Source organism: Phalacrocorax aristotelis, chromosome 2, assembly GCF_949628215.1.
Source record: "Phalacrocorax aristotelis chromosome 2, bGulAri2.1, whole genome shotgun sequence".
Classification (NCBI taxonomy): domain Eukaryota; kingdom Metazoa; phylum Chordata; class Aves; order Suliformes; family Phalacrocoracidae; genus Phalacrocorax; species Phalacrocorax aristotelis.
The window spans coordinates 85467018-85488064 of NC_134277.1; the positions used below are offsets into that span (position 1 = coordinate 85467018).

The 21047-nt window shown below is 41.1% G+C and overlaps 1 protein-coding gene across 1 annotated transcript in view; it reads right to left on the reverse strand.

Moving 5' to 3' along the window:
* Nucleotides 1-6116: 6116 nt before the first annotated feature.
* The window catches only part of BASP1 (brain abundant membrane attached signal protein 1), a 53531-nt gene continuing 38600 nt past the window's right edge, over nt 6117-21047 (reverse strand). The window contains exon 2 of the mRNA XM_075084234.1: nt 6117-7744. Within this exon, the coding sequence (XP_074940335.1) occupies nt 7004-7735 (732 nt within the window). The 5' untranslated portion in view covers nt 7736-7744 and the 3' untranslated portion in view covers nt 6117-7003. The remainder of the gene's footprint in view (nt 7745-21047) is intronic.

Below are 21047 nucleotides of genomic sequence, written 5' to 3' on the forward strand. Positions count from 1 at the left end.
CCAACATGTGTGCCATACAGCTAAGCTAGAAAACCAAAATATGGTGCAAGGCAAAATTCAAGCCCAAGATATTTAAGGCCAGCATGATGCACCAATTTAAATTTAATACATATTAGAATGCACATACCACTCCTCCCTGCTGTCATTAATTTTTCTTCTCTGTTTCATTTTTACCTGCATATATAGAAATATGCTGATCTTTATGTTGTCCCCCCGTCTCACAGAAACACTATGAAACATTAATAAAAACTGACTACCTAAAATCTTGAATAAATCCTTTAAATTTACTATATCAGAACTTACATTGTATTCCTAACTCGTATTCATACACTGCTTCAATTCAAATCCAAATCTGTCTGCTACTGGGTTATCACTAAGGTTAACAGCTTAATTCCCTCATATGCAATCATTCAGTGCTACCTAGTATAAGGTGTCATTCTATTGCTAATAACCTTTTTATTCAGATCTGTATGGAATAACTGCAAATAAAATGATTTTCATACAGTTCAGTGGACCTGAATCAATAATTTTGCTAGCTGATTGACTGGCCTCCCATGTTGCAGGTTTTCTTTCCTTAGCCTGTGATGTGTGGCCAGACACCATAAGATTGTCCTTTTAGTTTATCATCAACAGTTATGCCATAAAAGTATGCTTTTATGAATATGCCCTTGAAAAGCTGGCTATCAGGAAACTTTTTGTTTTAAAATAAAATGTTGGGAAAGATTCCTGAGTAGTGTTAGAGCTTCTTCTGCTGGGAAGGGTTATTCAAGGTTTAATGGGACTGAAATTTTCCTTTGCAAAGTACTCATTATGAGCTACTGTTGTTCGCCTTTTGAAACAAAAATGCTAGCTTGGGAATGCTGTCTTTTATTTTAAAATAAAAAAAATGAAGTGCAGCTGACAAAGTTCAGATAATTGGACAGAGCAGCAGAGCTTAAACCAACAATGCATTCAGCACACTGACATGTGATATCTTTTGAAATCTCCATAGGGTCTTTTAGCTTACAGTGAGTCATTTCAGAATCCTGGACCATTGCAGGATAAAGGCTTTGCTCTTTCAGACTTGCACCAATTCCAATTATATAATTATTTTTCCAGCTTCTCCTTCACACCAGATCAATACATATTCTACTTGGTAAACATATAAGTTTTTACGGACCCAGTCCAGAATCCTGCAAGTAATGCCAGACCTCTACCAAAAAAAAAAAATCTAGAAAAATGCTATTAATACAGCATCAGTATGGTCTGTCATTACAGCAAACTATTCTCATTAACACATAATAAACCTAAAGCTGGTAGAATGCTAATAAAACAGGTATAGGGGAAAAGGAGTACTAAAAATGAGAGCCACTGGAATAGATAGAACAGAAAACCAGCAGCTGGCTTCCTGCCATACTGGGTATCTCTAGTAGCGCAGCTTCTCAGGGGGGTTGTGTAGCTTGTGATTAAAACACCTACTATTCAGGTTTAAGGTTTAAAGTACTAACTGTTGAGTTTTAAAGACCTTCTCCATTTTTTGGCTGGTATGGCTTACAGTCTGGCTGCTAAGAGCTTTGATCCATTCCCAAAGTGAAAAGACCATCTAGGGACAGACTCCTGTTTCACACTGGTTTTCTGAACTGGCTGGGACTGAATGGGGGAAAAAAAATTGAATTCTATTACTTTTCCACCTCCTAATGTGAACAGCTCTATTCTGTCCATGTACTGAGCCCAGTGCCATTTGTTTAATTCTCAAGTGAGACTGAACGTCTGATTTTACCAAGGGCTAATGTAAAACTACAGGCCAGCTGAACCAGTAGTGATGTTTAGCAAGTTACTCTTTTTGCAGCAACATAATGATGTTCCAAATAACAGACTGGTAGGTCTTGTAGGAAGATTTCACCTTACCCTCAGCAGGAATGTCACGTAAAACCTTCGACTTTTGCTTAGTATGTGGAACAAAGTTGTAACTCAATCAAATCTGCACCTTACTCGACTAAACAGTCTCAAAAAAAGTAAACTTGGTCCAGGCAAGTCATCAAGAAGCTCAGTCAGACTCCTGATGCAATGGGAGACTCTCAGAGCTGTAAGACTGTGGAGGGAAGACAAGACAAAGATGGAGACAACACATTTAAACAGCCATGAGAGTAAGAGCTGGAATTAATATTTGTTGCCTACACAAGCAAATATGCTAAAAGAGAGACAAGTATCTTGACAAGCTGGAGAGACTTGCTAACCTATGGTGGCCAGTTAACATACAATAGTGTTGCTCCAGGAAACAAAAAGTGTTTCATGAGCCCTGCATCCCAGTTCCTGTGGCCACATTTTGAAACATCCACTCCCCCCCCCTCCCCCCAACAAAACAAAACAAAAGAAACCAAACCAAAACAAAAAATACCTCCTCCTGCTTACCTGATTTTGGCCAGAGATTGAGCCTACCATGATAAATGCAGCAAGCACAGATCTGCCAGTCCCAAAGAAGAGACTCTTTTTCACATCAATGAAGGAGAACACATGTATGCTGATGTTCCTTATGTTGTGCTTTTCCCATGACTGGAGTGCCATGGTTTCCAAATCTGGCCGCTTAACAGCCAACATGCATTCGTATTGCATGAAATATGGTGGAGACATTAAATATAAAACAGGATTTTAAAAAATGTAAACGAAAGGCAGAAAGGCAACTGAATCAGAATCAGGATAAATGTGGAGACAGAAGAGTTTGGTGCAGAAAAATGTATGTGACCAAAAAAAATAAAAATAAAGGAAACAAACCAGGTGATTAGCATTTTAAAAAATCTTTTAAAATAGCCTTAAAGACTATGAACTCAGTGCCATGAGACAGCAATGAAAGTATAACAGTAGATGTACTGAAGAAATGTACTGTGACGAAATGCCTTCTGCAGCACTGGCAATGAATCTGAGGCATTTCATTGACACACTACCCAGTTTGGCTAAATAAGGATAAATTCATGGAAATGCAATCTAGTGATAAGGAGCTCCTGAAACAAGACTGAGGGCTTGATTCAACCACTGCTTCAAGCTCAGTTCAGTACACCAGAATCAAGCTGGATTTCAAGCTGATCCGGAGAGGGCAATTGTTAGGTGAGACAGAGAACGGGTAGACCTCCTAGAGAAGTGCTGGAACAAAGAAAGCACCAGAAGAGATTAGGAAGTCACTGACTGTTTAGGTAAAGGCAATCACACAGTCACATGCCTAGAAGTGCTGTCACATAAGACACTAATACAGCCTATGTTTTATTTTAGTCTTTCTTCACGGAAGTGCCGATCCTGTACAATCACATAAGTAAGTGTTCAGAAACCAGCTTCAGGGCAAGTGGTAGCAAGCGTTGCTCCTAGGAAGTTATTTCATTATTAATAGTTTAATATAACTTTAGTTGTTTTTCCATCTCAAAATGTCATTATGGAAAAAATGCCAGCAGGTACTTTTCAAGTACAGGAAAAAAAAGGAAAAAAAAAAAAAAGGTTAAGTTGCTGTAGATTTAACAGCAGCTGCATTTCTCCTTGCTCTGAAAGTGCGAGCAAAGCGTGAGCAAAGCCAATGGCACTGACCTTCCCATTGTTGAAGGGAGAGCAACAGATTCTTAACAGTCTCCAAGGCAAAACAAGGGAGACCTTGCAAACATCTCATTGTAGGGGCTCTAAACAATAGCAAAGGTTCTTTCCCAGGGTTGGATTTCTCTATTCCCTTGGCACACTTTCACAAAAGGGCTGGGTCCTTTGAGGTTATCTGCAATGTGCTTACGCTCAAAGCATTAACATGCCTGTCAGCTCTGTACCCTTAGCATACTTTTGCTGTTATTAACGAGTAATTACAACTCAGAAAAAGAGGATCTTGGAGATGAGATACTGGACTGAGTTGAAGAAAAGCAGGGCTCTAGGCTCTAACCTCTTCTCACGTCGCTTCAGGCAAACAACATGCTTCACATTTCTATTCCCTGTGTACACTTAGTTCATAAGCCCTTTGAACAGAGATTATTTCTTTCCTTGCATATGTAGGTACAGAATGGCAGCACTGTGGAGCAATGGCCTAAGCCAGAATGCCTTGGCACTGTCAGTTACACACTAAGCATTTTAAATACTATGACAAGGCTAATTTTGCAGCCCCCTCTATTAATAAAAGAATCAAAAATGTTATATGCCAACATTCTTTTCTATTTTTCTGAGAATAATGAGCACTGATTTGAGTCTACCAGACCTTGGCTGCACTGCCTTTCAGCTTCTCAGACACAAGTGCGTATTTCTTTGCCCATGTGCTAGTGATTTCCAGCCACATGGGCATAACATTCCCTCGCTCCATCAACACTGTTGGGAAGAAACTACTGTCAGCAAGCAGGTTGTGAGAACCGCAGCAGAGGCTGCTGGGTTTGGATACAGCTGGGGAGCACTCAAAGAATTAAAGTAAGACTGTATTCAAGATGTTCTCACCAGCTTTAAGTGTGCTAACTGAAGAAAGCTCAGGGGAAAACAAAGCATGCACGGACTCTCAAACTATTTTAATAATAGAGATTAAGCATTGTTTTAAACATTATACTGAAAGTGAATGGGTGTGATACCAGACAAGGAGTGAAGTTGTTAGTAGGCACATTCTCACACCATCCCAGTAAACAAGTTCCATACCTATTATCCATTGGCAGCCACTTCCAGCCCAAAGGCAGAGCACAGATATAGTCCCATCGGCTTCGGGTCGATTCAGTACTACATCACTGCGAAGGCCTTGAGGATCTCTGCAGCACTCTCAGTCGTGGACTCGTCTCATGAAAATTCGTGGGGGAGCTGTGGACAGAAGTTCTCCCTGTCCAGGACACATCTACACTGGGAAACGATGGCAGAGGGCTCTTACAGATTTGCAGGACAGTCACAGACTTGGCCACATAAAAGATGCTGTGGATTGTGACAGCCATTTATGCACAAAGCTTGGTAAACTACTGCAAATGTGCTATCTCCCTGGCCCCTTGCTGTGCTTCAGCTATCTAAAAAAGCCTTCCTGCTTTTTAAGCCAGAGTACGTGGCTGACCTTTGTGCAAAGGATCTTTATTTTGACATGCTAGGCATGAAATTGCCTCCTTCGCATTATGGATACAAAAGCTTGATGGTGGTGCAAGATTCATGTAAGTGAATGACCTAATCTAAACCCAAGAGAACTAATCCTGCCTGTTCCAGTAAGCTTTCCACAGGTGCGTGACTGCACATCAGTATCCCCAGCACAGTATAGGAACCTCATATTTCTGAATAAAATAAAGGATAAGAATTACGGAAGTCTGTAGAGTGATTCATCTTCAGTGCATGGAGAGAGTATGTGAAATAATTTATATGATTTTAAAACACCATTTCCCTTATTTACTAAACACAAGTCCTCTCATCCCTTTGGTATGTGTACAGGCTGTGTTTCTATTTACCATTACCCACTTCCCTCAGAATTTCTGCTCAACCTAAGAGCTTACTGATGGGCAGACCAAATATGCCGCTTTAACCAGTTTTGTGAATCCTGGGCTCTGCACTGAATTTTTTGTCTGTATCCAGCAAGGACATCATTCAGGAGAAACTGCAATTATCCAGCAGTTCTGCTGAATAAAAATGTGGCAAACAGAGAAAACTATTGAAAAATGTTTATGCTCAGCTAAACTCTGCTCGGCAACACAAGGTTACCCATACTTGAAACACACAGAACTGGCCTTTTGTGGCAGCTGCAGTTTATCTCCTGCACAGTGGCAATGGGGAAAAGAACAAGACGTATCAGCACTAGGAATATTTTCATTTATCTAATCCACTGTCTTACTCCCAGTTAAAACCCAGTCAGCATGCCTCTGGCTCTTTAAAATAGCAAGACAGCTTTTTTTTTTCCACATGTTAAGGCAGGTGAAAGCCATTTCTACATTGCCTGGGACAAAACATATATGAGATGTGCAGTTCATCTGCCACTTCGTCCAAACTCACTTGTGAATGCATGTGGTTGCTGAAGCAGGAGTTTATGGCAGCACGTTTCTAGGATCATGAGGTTGACCTCTACTTCACTATACATAGGACAGCCCCAGGTGTAACACTTCTTCTCTGAGTGTAAGGATCTCCTTCATCTAGTTTCCAAGGGGTAAAAGTGAAGATTTAATCAGTCTTTACACTTTTATATTTTTTAAATTATTTAACTTTTATTACTGTTGCACCATTTATACAATTACATATAATTTCAATGCATCCATTGTACATTTTGTTTTTTTCATTTGTTTTCCAATGAGTGTGTGTTGGTGTCTGTGACACAGAATGGAAGAGAAACTGGAACTGCAATGAACGCAGACTTTTTCATTTCCACTGACCAATAAACAGAACTACAGGTGCACCCAACCACGGACATGCATTAACTCGTCATGAGAAATCTAGGTAGGCTAAGTAGGATGAGAATGCTTTTTACTCCCAAAAAATATTTGGAGAGGAAGAATTGGAGGATTGGCATTGAGAAATATGTGGACAGCTAAGTGGGTTTTGTCTGAAAGTTGGCATTCATCCACTGCATAAAAAAAATATCAAAATAAGAAAGGCTGTAAATAAAAAAACCACAGAAAATACTGCTTTCATAAAGATCTGATTGCCTTGGCACAAACCCAGTGGGCAGAATCAAACGCATCACTCCCAAACCCCATTACAGAACAAAAAGAAGATTTTGATACATTGGTGGAGTGCATTTACAGCAGTTCAGATACAAAAGATGTGCTGTACTTTCAGACATCCATTTATTTTACTTTTTTTTTTTTTTAAATCCAGGACTTGTGTCAAGTTGGCAGAAAGTATATTAGATATTTCCCCACAAAAATACTATTTGGATTCTCCCCCCTCCCTCCCTCCCAACTTGATGGGACATCCTTTTCCTTTTTTCATATTTTTTTTTGTTTTCTCCTTTTCTTTCTGGGCAATACGTATTTGTTATTTCAGATCTGAAACGAGTTAGTATAGCCGAAAAAATAAAAAAAAGACACAGGTTGTTTTAAGTGGTTGTTTCAACAGGCTGTCCAGTTTAATCTTGCACTGCTATGGTTTGATCCGAATTAGTCGCTGGAACTTCAGAAGGTTTCGCTTCCTCTGGTGGGGCTGCAGGGTCCGAGGCCTTGGCAGTGGAACTAGGTGCTGCTGTTGCTGCCACGGTCTCCTTGGAAGAAGGCGCAGCCTCGCTGCTGCTAGGTTTTGAGTCTGAAGCTGGGGCCACTTCACTTTTAGTTTCTTGGGCTGCAGGTGTTGCGGGAGCCTCAGTCTTTTTGGCTTCCCCTTCCTCTTTGCTCTTGTCATCTGCTTTACTGGGAGCTGTGGCTTCTGAAGGCTGGGAAGCTTTTGCATCATTGCTAGGCTCAGAAGTTTTGGGTGCTTCGCTACTGGCAGCGGGAGCAGAGGCTGCAGTTGGCTCCTCTTGCTTGGGTGCCTGCTCGTTGTTCTTCTGTGGCTCTACTTTTGCATCAACAACAGCCTCTGACTTCTCTGGTTCTGGTTTCTGGGTTTCTTCCTGGGTCACTGTTTTCTCTTTCTCCCCTTCTTTTTCTTCCGTCTTATTGGCAGCGACCTGAGTATCCTTTTCGCCCTTTTCCTCCTTGTTCTCCTTCACTTCTGTGGTCTCTGTGGTTTGCTGGGCATCCTCAGCCTCCTTTGGAGTCTCCTCTTCCTCAGCTGCTGCTCCTTCAGCCTTCTTGTCTTTGTCTTTAGCTTTTTCATCATTGACGCTGTACCCCTTCTTCTTCTTGCTCAGTTTGCCTCCCATGTTGGAGCTCTGTAACAGAAAAGAGAAGGAGGTGGTTATCCAAAGCCCAGCATTTATCACTGAGAGAATCAAAATCAGATCAACTGACATGCAAGAGAAAAATTGATGCTGACTCCTGAAAAGAAGACATGTTTGGTCAGACCTTATCAGCTGAACACAATGACACCACTGAGCACCACCCCTGCTGAGCTTACGTCCCGCTCAGCCCTGCAGCGTTTTCAGTCAGCTAACCCCCTTCTTTCACATCCCCTTATGAACAGTCCTTCTCTGAACCCCTCTAACCCTGGTTAGTTTTTGGGGAGGGAGAAGGGAGGCAGTAACAGGATGATGGAGGACTAACATACATCACGATCTCTCATGTTCTGAGAAAGGGATACAAAGGGTGGAAGTAGAAAAAAGTCATATTCAGGTTGGGCACAAACTGAATTGGACTGTCAATCGTGGCAACCACCCCTGGTTAACACAAAATCCACTAGCACTCTAGCAAAGGCTATGAACAAGCTTTGCATTAAGGTTTGGAAAAATCAAAGTGAGCCTCGAGTCAGTCAGAAGGCCAATGCTCTTCCTAAGACAGGAAGAAGTAGACTTTCTAAGACAGTAGTCTGCATCTACTCACTCCGCTCTCACCACTTGTTACATCCACAGCCAGCTCCCACGGTATATACAGCCTATGTGTATGGCTGATGGCGCCCAGAGGCCAGGAGCGCGTGCTCCCTCACCCAGAGGGGCGCAGGCACCACACTCCAGCAGCCCCAGAAGTAGGAGCAGTTCCCGAGCAAGGATGTCCCCATGCATGGAGCCCCCACCAAGCCCTTTCTCACCCCAGAGCTCCTGCAGGAATCGCCAACCACAAGCCCCACATTCCCACACATGGCAGCACCTCACAGCCCCCCATAGCAGGATGGGAGACACAGAGCCTGAAACACAGCAAGCCCGTGACCACTCGGTGAGACAACAGAAGCAAATACGGGCACTTCTGAATGCAGACTTCCACGCAGTACGTGACATGATGCAATAAAAAGTAGGGGGGAAAAAGAGGGGTGCATGGTTTGCAGCCTCTCCTCACAGTTTGCAAGCATGACAAGTGATCTGGTACACAGTTCAGTTGTTTGAAAGAAGCTGAGCATGTATGTGACCAGATCGGTATTTATATACCCTTCATGTGGGAGTCTCAACAAAGAATATACAAAATTTTCCACAGTACTTCAAAGCAAATTTTGTCTACTAAAACAGAAGGAAACACAGATATATTGTGTCACTAATGAACATGAAAATCTCTGTGATTGCCTAAAAATATGCTTCTGATATTAAAAATATCATCCATACTCAATGAAATGTTAAGAAAAAAAAATCCTAGTTTCGTAGCATTTGAAAATAGTGGAGGTGATTTTTTCAAAATACTGTCAAACAAATGTTTAATTTAAGAGTTTCTCCAAGAGAGCGGAATCATTCTAATTTTCCGTTTTGCAAATGTAGGTAGTCTCATAGGTCCTGTATTTTTCACACACTTGCCAAAATTGTAGACACAAACCAGTAAAAATTGACGGGAGTGCTCACAAAAGGCTAAATAATGAATAATTTTAATACCACAAAGAACTAGCTGTCTCTCAGTAGATTTTCTGCTACCACAGATGCAAGGCACAGGCACAGCCCAACAGCAGACCTTCCATGTCTTGGGCAAAAATGAGGTATTATGGTCAGCACAGACCTTTCTGATTTCAGCGCTCAAGAAGAATAACAATTTGCAAATACTGTTGAAAGGTTAGCACACACCCCTGCAAAATGGTAATCTAATGTTACTAAAACACTGCTTTGATGTCTGAAATCTTACGGGGATCAGCAATAAAAGGATTAACTTCCACAGAGCCATAGTTGAGCAATCTAATCTCTACCTTCATGGCAGAGATACCAGCTTTTTAGGTATTTATGGACATCAGCTTGTTATCTGACAAATTTACAGGCTTCTTGATACCCCATAAATATTGCTCCAGCTTATTGTTTATGTACAGTTACAACCAAAAACTTTGAAAGGGCTTTTGCAAGTCAGAAGGATCAGAGGTTTATACTGAAGTCATGTGTGTATCCCTATCTGCAATCCCTAATTAAGCCTGTATTTGTTTCCTGGAAAAGCCCAGTACTGTGAGCCCAATTTCGTTTGCTGAGTCTTTTGTATTTTTCCAGATTTTGCTATTTCATGGATAGTAGTAACTCACCACAATTTATATTTTCTTCCACCAAAAGCTTTTAACCGCAGATACAGCTAGCTACAGAATGAGCATGCCAAAGGACCTTTAATAAGCAGAGAAGCATGCATATGAGAAACGTGCTCCCAAACTATGATAAGAAACATGCACTGTCTTCGCTCAGAGGTATACTGTGAAATCCCTGTGTCTTAATTTGCATCACAGCCAGCTGGCTCAAGACACTGGAGCAGAAGAGGTTCAGAGCCTATCATTATGCTCTATTAGTAAATATTTACGGTTACAAATGGACTCCCACCTTCCAGCAGTTTCTACTACTTTATAACAGAATAGATTCACTCCTTGTAACACTGAACCTTACATCTCCCTGTTTAAAAGACGCCTAGGTCATCATCATTGTAGCTATGCCAGGCTATCGTGCAGAAGCACAGCAATCATGAAGGTCATCGCCCAGCCCTGCAGGTAGCAATGCTATGATGTTCCTTTCCCCGTAACTGAATTACAAATACTCCTCCTCTCCCCAACCTCCCGATAACATATCTGAGCTCCCCTGTCACATTCTCCAGAAACAGCCCACACATGCTCCACGGCCTCAGATGCTGATCTAGTCCCTGTCGCACCTTAACTGTGCCTGAAGCACAGCTCTGAACCACCCAGTGCAAAGAGTCTCAGGGTCCAGCAGACACAAAGCGGACCTTCAGAAGTATTTTAAAATTACAACCAACTACACCTGGAAGAAGCAGTGTGTAGATCAAGCCACTTAACCATCTCTGTGACCGTTCTGGATATTCTTGCAGGGATAATCCTGCCTGGTGCCACATGAAAGTGAAACTCAGTGCAACGACTCAAAAGTGAAACAGACAGTGAAGTGCACTAAGTCATTGAAGTATGTATTCATAGGGTGTTAAATCCACTCTGTATTACTACCTACATATTAACATTTGCAAGAGTACAGACCTTTTTTACTCCCCCCCACCAAAGGACTAAAGTCTAACAAAAAGGAGACACTCTGCCTCTCCCAGGGAATCTCTGACAGCCATGGCTCCGTAGCTCAGCCTCTCTGACTTCCACTGCCTCTCCCTAACCCCCATAACGATGGCATCCGCCTTGTGAATGACAGACCCAGAAAACAAATTTGCCTAAAACTATCTACCATACAGGCTAATACCCAATATGGCTTCAGTTATTTGCACTACAGTACCAATTGACACACAGTAGTTTTGAACTAGCTCTGGCAGCTACCAGCTGAGTGCAAACCACATCCAAAATGAACATCCTTGCAAATTTTGGTTCTGAGCACCACTCCTGTTAAAATGGCACAGCATTTGATGGCTGTGCCTCTTCACCTGGACAGAAAAGGGTCTCGAAAGAGACAGTCTAGAAGCAGATTGTGTATAAGAAGTTGCAATATATCAGTTATTTTCAGGGATGAACCAGTTGGCAGACCAGCGCATCAGAAGAGCAAAGTTAAATACCATACTTGCAAGTTGTAATAGACTTCATCTGCTTCTCAGCATGCTCAGTATTCTTTGACTGTATTGCTCTTCTCATGGAAGAAGAAACAGATCCAGAGACCACTACGGAGGTCTTCTACAACAGGAGCAAGGATTTCTTCAGTTTCTAAGAGCTGCTGTTCATTGTGCTCATCCTGAAATTTCCACTGAAAGCAGGAAGAGAACTGGAGAGCTTGCTCAGGTATCTTTCTTACTGTATAGAAGAAATAATCTGACTGTATTACAAAATACCTTGTCTACAGGTCACCTAGAGCACATTTAAGCACTTTGAAAATTGGATATTCATAATAATCACGATTTCCTGGGATAACAGTGTCAAAAAATGAGTTAATGTCCATAAGACCATAATACAGGAGGAAGAACTCACAGAACATTTTAGATTTTGCAGTTGAAGACTGAGCTGACTTGGTGGAGATGAATCCCTGGCATCCATCCCTGGAACAGGCAGAATACATTTGTACAATTTGGGAAAGGAAATGTTACTTCCAAGTTTTGTATTTCAAATTATGCTCTATAGTGAATAAGTCCCTAGAATTAGACTCTTACTATCTCTCTCTTCTGTCAGTAAAGATTTGTCTGCCCAATTAGATTACTTATGTACTTACAAATTGCTAAACCTTTCATTTAGCATACCTTTTTACATCTCATGAAAGGGTCTGGCTATTACAGAAATGGACTTGCTATCACCCTCATTCTCAGTACAGAGAACAGCGCATCAGGCAAGGACAAAACCACAGGTATCACCTATAAATTGCTATAGTCTGATTGCCAAAGTTAAACTTCCAAAGCTCCTGTTCAACTTCATGCGAAGTATGGGGACCTCAGTCCACCTCCAGAAAAAACAGTTCAGGAAGACAACAGGTATCTTCTGAAATCCCACTGCCTTCAGTGAAATGTAGGCACATGTGGTGGGTCAGGCCAAAGTAGCTCTTGCACAAGCCTGTTCCCAGGCACAAGTTATCTCCCATCGCCTGCAGACAAGAGCTGTAAAATGCACATCCCTCCCAAGGCAGGGTTTCAACACTCCAAACCAAAGGAAATACCGATCACAGAAACTGCCCCAACCCGCCCCCCAGCTGCTCAAAATAAATAAAAAGATCTTGTAGAGACCATTGCATCTCTGTACCTCATTGATTTACCCTACACCTCTGGGGTTCTTTTTAATAAGCAAGTTTTTATGAAGGGACGTACATAGAAAATTAAGGAAACTTGGAATTTTCAGACATAATTTTCAAAAGATTTTCTGAAAGTTTTATGAAAGGAAAAAAACCCAAAAACTTACGACTTCTCAAAATATGCAGTACAACTTCATGCTTCCCCTTACACACACACATACTCTCAAAGACACTCATATCTCACCAGCCCAGGTCAGTTCACAGATTAATGTTAGAAGATGTCTGTAGAATACCCCTAGACAGAATTAGACTTGCTACCCTTGTCTTTTAGCAAAAAATACATGTTTTTCTGTTCTTTCTCAGTTATCCTCACAGATCTTCCTTCTCCTCTAGTGTTTCTTGGAATTAACAGAACAGAAATGCAAGGTCTCACTGACGTTCAAGCCTCTTCACACCTTAGTAGTGGTAACCTGTTCTCTTCTCTTCTCTTCTCTTCTCTTCTCTTCTCTTCTCTTCTCTTCTCTTTTCTCTTCTCTTCCATTCTTTCTCCTTCCCTTCCCTTTCTTTTCCTGTGTTCCTTATGTTTCGGAGCAGTGACAGGCACCAGCTGTCCTCAGTCAGGCAGGTTGTGCTGCTGGTGCAAGGAAGGCAGCAGAAGACATCCACCTGGCCACCTGTCCCTACCGAAGAGATGGCTGGGGTGGCACACAGCTGTGCCCTGATGGGCCGGGCACCTCATGCAATTCCATGCCTGCAGGGCTGTGATCAGCGCACCACCTTCACACAGCAGTTACATATATCCAAAGGTAAGAAGACGCTAGTTCATTAGATGCGCACAACAAAACATGGCTTGTGATCTCCACATGCCCTGGCTGTTCAAGCCGGGTCCTTAACACCCAACGATTTGGTGTGTTTATTGCTGTGAGACACAGGATAATAAGCTGAGAACATCTTGGCTTGGCACCTGTGCTGTTTTCTCCATGGACCACAGATAATTTTTTTCTCCTTCCCTCAGCATGTGCACAGTCCTGTAACTACTGTGCCGCCTCTCCTCCCTGCAGTCTCATGAACCTCAAGATCTAGTAAAGGAGTACAGAGGAAAAGAACAGTGAATATGTAAAATACAGAAATTGTGTTCACCTGATTTTCTAACTTTGATCTTTAAAATAAGTCATTCCAATTTTGTTACTGTCCTGGTTTTTTTTAAATATGCAGCCAATAAAGGGATTCTAAGAAGTAATATTGCCAAGTCTAAGGGTTTAATTCTCAGCCAGATCTCAGTCCTATTTTCCTTTGTTGCAAGTTTATTAAAAAAAAAAAAAAAAAAAAAAAAAGAACTTCAATTCCTCTACTATTTTAAAATTCCTGGGGACACATACTACACAAAAATGGGAAGAATGATGTGCTTTTTTAATATGGGCCATTTGTCAATATATCTAAATTATAATCATTGGTAATAGACTCCAATTATGAGAGTTATAATAATTGAAGCACACTGCAAGCTGATATAAAATTGTGCCTCGTTATTTGAGAACTTGTACATGACGATGCTTCATTTGAGAAGCGTAACTACTAATAATACAACAAGTTATCAGAAAAGTTAATAATCACATGACAATTATTTTGAAAGCAAATTAAAAAGTCATACCTGAGATATTACTAAGATTACTAAGACTCATGTGAAATACTTGAGCTCTGAGGTACATATTAAATCATCAATCAGGAACCTATTTTTCCAAGAACAGCATGGGAATGAAGATCAACAGTTCCATTACAGGAAAGATTTTGCCAAAACTATCAATTCATATTAGCATCAACTGAAACCACAAGTACTCCGCACGTGTAATACATCTTTGCAGCCTGTATGGAGTTATGCTATCTAACTAGGCAGAATTCCTGAATAAAAATAGAATTTATCTATTATTTGATGAAAAAGTCATGAAGATTTCATGGGTTCATTGAAAGTAACTATCAAAGGCTTTCGACTTATACCCTTCTGACTGTACAGCTGAAGACCCTGGAGACACATAGTGACTGAAGATCCACTACTCAGTCTGACTCGGGTCAGACACCAGCACTACTTTAGCTGTAGGAGATTCTTCAGAAATAAATATATCAAGGTACTGCATTTTGCAGTCTCTCTGTGTTTCATTAAAGCCACTTATGTGAAGTACTGACCTATGTGCTGTATGAGCTCCTCTGTTAGAAGCGTGCTCCCAAGTGCAATACACTTCATTTCCTTAAGCCTCAGAAGCCCTTAGCCCTTCCAGCTACAAAGCCATCTTGCAGAAAACACGAGCAGAACATGGACCAACACAGTCTTGCCTTCCCAAGTCAATGAGCAGCATGGAAGAAATGCTCTGCTGTGTGCAAACTCCCTACTCACCCCAGGCGAAGCTGTGCTTTGTAGGCAGAGATAACATCTTTTTTAAGACCAACTAATACAGATAGAAATAAAATCACTGCTGTTCTCCTTAGACAATTGTCTATAGCCGATACATTTTGGTGTTAGCATTATTTGATACTTTCCTATTGCTGGTTTCAAATCAGAATCGCACTGGTTTTGCCACACCTGTTTTTTTCAGTGGTCCAACCCAACATTACATTGCCCAGCAGCATAGATACAACTGCCAGTGCCTCCAGTTTCATCCCTGGCAGCTCCTGCAAGACTGGTTTGCATTGTTTATAACAGAAACACAAGCCATATTAAAACCTGAGCAACACAGAAGCAGCTCAAATTAAATATACAGTGCAGTGTATGTATTGCTCAGGCTTGCGTTCAGTTCATCCAGTGCTCTGACTGCTTAAATTAAAAATGCTGCCATCAATTTCTGTTTGCCTTATCTGCCCCATTCGGTCTACCAACCTTCCTAAAGACTTGATACCCATCTCATGTTCAAGGCTTTCCTCCTATATTCACATTAAGTGCATATGTTCTTTTTGTTGAATAATAAAAGCAGCTTGCAGACATGCAGGTACACACATGCAGCCAAAAGTCAGCCTGCCCCAGACTGAGATCTTAATCACACTATTGCTAGGCACATGGTTGGAAGGCGAAACACTGCTGTAAACACCTGTTTTGAAGAGACTGAGATTAATTTTACAAGAACACCTCTTGCAGAAACAGTTTGCAGTCTTCAAAATAACCTGAAGGAATAAGCCAAAAATACAAGTATGTGCCTCCTCCTTATTCTTTCCAAATTGCCACATCATTTTTGGATTTGTGCATGACTCCCCAAGAAGCAGTTTAATAAATATTTTACACTAGCCAAAGCTTTCTAATCTGTATCCTAGAATTAAGTTCCTAAATAGGAAATTATGCAAATTTCAGAGGTGCTTACTACCCACATCTTTCAAACCGTTCAGGTCCCAGGAACATGCACAGCAGAGGGAGAGGCGAGATTCCACACATATTATTCCAATTATGGCCAGCCACTTTTTGCCTCCCTCAAATAATCAAGACACCACCACCATGTCTAATTACAAAAACACGCAAGGTGATAAACGCCTAGATAATGGGACAATTTCCTTCTAATTCACGTTTTGCTCAAATTTGGTCCCTCCAGTGCTATCTCTGTCATGGATCTCAGCACCACAAATACGCTTGGCTGGCGGACCCCTGAACTGTTTTGGGTGCCTCCAAAAGAGACATTCCAAAAATGTAAGTGTCAGATGCTAGTAAGCGATGAAAACATCAGCCTCTTCCACACTACAATCCTAGTGAATAGCAGATGTGGGAAGACATCATTCCTGGAGGGACTGCACACTGAGAAAGGGAATTTTTTCAAGCTTAACTCCTATAGCGTGTATTTCTCTGGCCAAACAGAGAAATTTGTTCATCTGAACAAAGAACATGCAGCCTTATACTAAACATACAGTACAAGGCACAAAAAGAGATTTTAAATTCATGCTTTCTATGCAAAAAAAAAAACCAAAAAACCTATATGATTCTCATTTACATGTTTTCTTCAATAGCAAAGGTTCTAAGTCATTGTTTGCATAAATCGCAAACTTGCCTGCCATTTCCTTAACAAGGACATGGAGACTCACATTCACTTTTTAAAAAAGCCTTTAGGGTATTTAGCTAGTGAATTGTCACTGGAGACAATTAGCTGTATTTTTACATTATACCTGTTTAATATTCCACACTTTAAAAATCTGTATCACTTTAATGCCCATTTAACTAGTTAAACTAGTTTTTCTAATCAAACTTGAGACAGTCCTGAGCATATAAATTGCAGTATGCTACAAGAAATGGATATATTCATTTTGCAATCTTGGAACTACCAGTTTTACTTTGAAAATGGATTCTCCAACGTGATTGCTACATTCTTTGGCATTTTGCTTTCCCATCTCTAGGCTGCTCATGGTGCTGCTCACTGGAAAAGCACTGGGCATATGCCCCAGCTGTAAGAAAACATCCTATAGCTATGAACAGCACTCTTAACAGACAGCTCAGACCTATGATAGGTCATGGCAATCCTTAGACTATATATTTTCCTCCTCCTGTTGGCATGACACCCTCACTACAGACAGTGAAGCTACATTTATAATTAAGAACCAAATCCAAATCTCAATTTTGTTTTGCTTTTTCAAATACAAGCTACATGGACTGCAGCACACCGTATCTGACTGCAGCACACCGTATCTGACTGCAGCACACAACTTCACAATTGTACCACAGAAAGGAAGCAAACAACGGGGAAGCAAGACCAGCCGCCATCCACACAAGGCAACACTCTCCGCCACGGTGTGCATCGTGGGTCCATGAGAACATTGCAAGCACTTCCTTCCAAACTACACTGTATCTAGTTTACTCAGCAAAATGAAAGATTAGCAATTTAAACACAGTATTCATTGTTGACTCCTTTATTCCATTACCTACCTATTAAAATATTTTAAGGTTTAGGATCTAGTTAACACATTCTCTATCTGCTTTTATCTGTTTCATCTCTATATTAATCTGCAGCAATAGCTTTTCCCTGCTTTTCTTCAAAGGAAATGATTGCAGATCCACTTGATGCTCCAGGAGGTACCACAGCTTCAGGTTTAGACACTGGAAGAGGTTGGCTGATTTAAAAAACAACACCCACATTTCTCCCAAATCTTCATCACAGGACATGCAGCTGCCTCAGTTACTGTGCCCACCTTACAGAATCACAGAATCATTAAGGTTGGAAAAGTCCTCTAGGATCATCAAGTCCAACCGTTAACCCAAGGCCACCATGCCTCCTAAACCATGCCCTGAAGTGCTCCGTCTACACATCTTTTAAATACCTCCAGGGATGGTGACTCCACCACCTCTCTGGGCAGCCTGTTCCAATGCCTGACCGATAGCCTCAGCCCTGAACACTGCAACAGCATTCCTCAGCAATGAAGGTTTTTGCAAGGACCATGGGATTAAGCCAATTTCATCCTCCAGTTAATAGAAACATAGAATCAATAAGGTTAGAAAAGACCTCTAAGATCATCAAGTCCAACCACCAACGCAACACCACCGTGCCTCATAAAACATGCCATGAAGCGCCACATCGACACGTTTTTTGAACACCTCCAGGGATGGTGACTCCACCATCTCTCAGGGCAGCCTGTTGCAATGCCTGGCCACTCTTTCAGTAAAGAAATCTTTCCTGATATCCAACCTAAACCTCCCCTGATGCAGCTTGAGGCCATTATCTCTTGTCCTAACACTTGTTACTTGGGAGAAGAGACCAACACCCACTTCACTACAATCTCCTTTCAGCTAGTACACAATTGCTAAGGACAGTTAAATTAGTAATTGGAATGTTATTCTGAAAATACCTGCAAGTTTAATATTGCATTAGAAAGATGAGTAAACTTAGGTCTTCAAGACAATATTATACATCATGCCTCTGGTGGAATTTAACATTCTTCACGCAGTCAACACAAAACCTACTTACCACCTCAGCAGCACTTACAGGGTTTTCTACACTGAATTCCTGAAGAGCTGCTGCATTTCTCCTTGGACTAACACCTTTTGACTCTTAGTCTTGTGTATGCAGTTTCATTTTCAACGAAAAATTCTGTACTGAAGTCAATGTACATAAGTCAAGTCAGGTTTTGCATAACATCAAAACTACCTATAATGAAACGCTGCAAGACTTTGGGCTGAATTACAAGTATTTTTCATGTTGTTAAGAAAAAACTCCTCGTGACCACAGTATCAGTGTCAGCACCTTATCAGCTCTCAGCTTCTCACAGCTCTGTTGTAATAATGTCTTGTAGTAAAGACATGCTCAAAAGAAATGGGAGAAATGAAAGCCTGAATGCTCAGCATCTAGAAAAACTTTCTACATTCATGCTCCTGGGCACTCAATTTTGCCATTTACATTTTCTACCAGACTGTGGCTTGGTCTATTATATTAAGTTTGTCACTTGGGTCATTCTCACTTCCTGGTTCTCACACTAGCACAATATGTGTTTTTTTAAAACAGCATACATTTAACACAAAAGAAAATCTCATATTCCAGACTTTCTTTTTTGATCTTATTTAGAATGCATATTTATACTGGATTTTGACTTTTTTCCCTCCCCCCGTCCATTTTTTAAACAAAGCATTACATTCAAAATACCAGGCTTACTGGTTTCACTTTAGTCACGGGGGGAGGATTATCAAAATAACATGGAACCAGTAAACAGCAATCACTGGCAAGCAAAGAGCATTAAGCATCTGATTTCTGTTTGTGTCTTACAAATATCTCTCTCCATCATTTTCGCCACTACTCATTCACACTCCTCTGACGGCTGTTCAAAACACCAGGATGTCTTAGGCAGTCTTTTAAGACTGGCAATGTGCTCCAAAACTTAAGAAATTAGACCTGTATTTCTTGACCCAGCTGAAGAATGCATCAACCAGTGTTGTCAGGTGGAGCCTATTACATGCCTTCAGTGCCACATTTTGGTAGTAAGCTACACGAATTCAGAGAGCACCTTAGACAGCTGAGAGGAAAGAGGCAGAGTTTGCTTTTTGGTTTCAGTGGTGCAAGCTGACAGGGGGCTGCAGAATAAAACCAACCTCTGTTTGTGTTGTGTCCCAATGTGATAATGGCTCGCTCTGAGAAATCCACTTTGAAAATCTAAAGTCTTTCTAACAATCCCAAAGTAAGAGCTTTGCCAGGCAATAAGCTGTACCATGTCATGTGTTAAGCTGTTAGACAAGTCACCTTGGATTCAAGACTCCCAGATCTAGACTGATTGTCTAAGTTTCTTTCTGACATATTTGCTGACTGTAATTTTGCTTTTCTTTTCCTTGGTCTTGGTTCGGGTTGTATTGGGGTGGCTGGTCAGCTCTGCTAGAGGGGAGGGTTCCATAAGACTGGAGGCTAACAAGTCCATTTGGCAAGATTTAAAGATAGCAGCTAGTGTAATCCATGAATTGCAGAGAGATTTATGTTCAAACCAAGCAAGGCAGAAATCTGATTTTATAATTACTCAGCCAGAACCATTCCAAGCTATCAGCTACCCAAAAGGAAAAGAACAGCGCAGAAGGAATAAAATGAAAACTAGAAATCAGGAAAGGTGATCAGGTGCATATGTCCTTTCAATAAAATAGCTTGCTTTTTCATTTAAGTATCAGTAGGAAATCTGTCCATTTTAGAGCTACCAAATTTAAACTCACAGAATGAAAGCAAAAGAAACATAACTTTGCAGGGATAGCTGTGGAGCTGGATGTAGGCCCTTTCCCTCCCCCTCACCTGAACACTGACTTGCATTTTGTGTCAACAAATGTAATTAATACCTAATATGGCTACGATTCAATTTCTGCAGTTCAGGAGGCATATCAATTGCCTTAGATTATATTGCTCTTGATGTATACTAGCCCTCCCTCAAGCCTGTATATATGCCAATTTGCAATTTTGTCCAACTCAGACCATATAACAGAAAAGAGCTTACTTTCCAAGGCCCACATGCTGCACAGAAAACTATTTATAGAGAACTCTTAGAGTCACTCCTTCAGTTTAAAGAGCTTTCAGTCCATGGCTATTTGAATAATAGAGTTTAGAATTTATTCTAACCAAAGAAGGCAGGCAGACATCAGGATAAAGTATAACTAAGGATTTCAGCATTAAAATGAGAGAAGTCTATCAAAGTAAAGGAGACCTGAGAAGTATGGAAAATTGGTTTTCATTTTTCAAGACAGAGCCATAAATAAAAAGAAAAATACCACTAGAAAGCTTCTCTTAGCTCCTTCATCACTAACATGTTTCAGTAGCAGCCCATGTGTCAAACCGGCACCAGGGTCCCATTTTGCCGTCCCCCACATTAGCACATACGTGGAATATATCTACACCCCAGGATGTCCATGTTTTAAAAGGAGTAAGAGGATATCAGTTCATTTTAATGCCATTAACGGAACACAGCTGCCAAGTCTCCCGACACTAACTGGTTTTTCCAGAGGTTTTTTTGTAATCTGTTCTCCTGGCTGGTGAGGTAGCAACGGTCAGACCGAGCAGCACTTCAG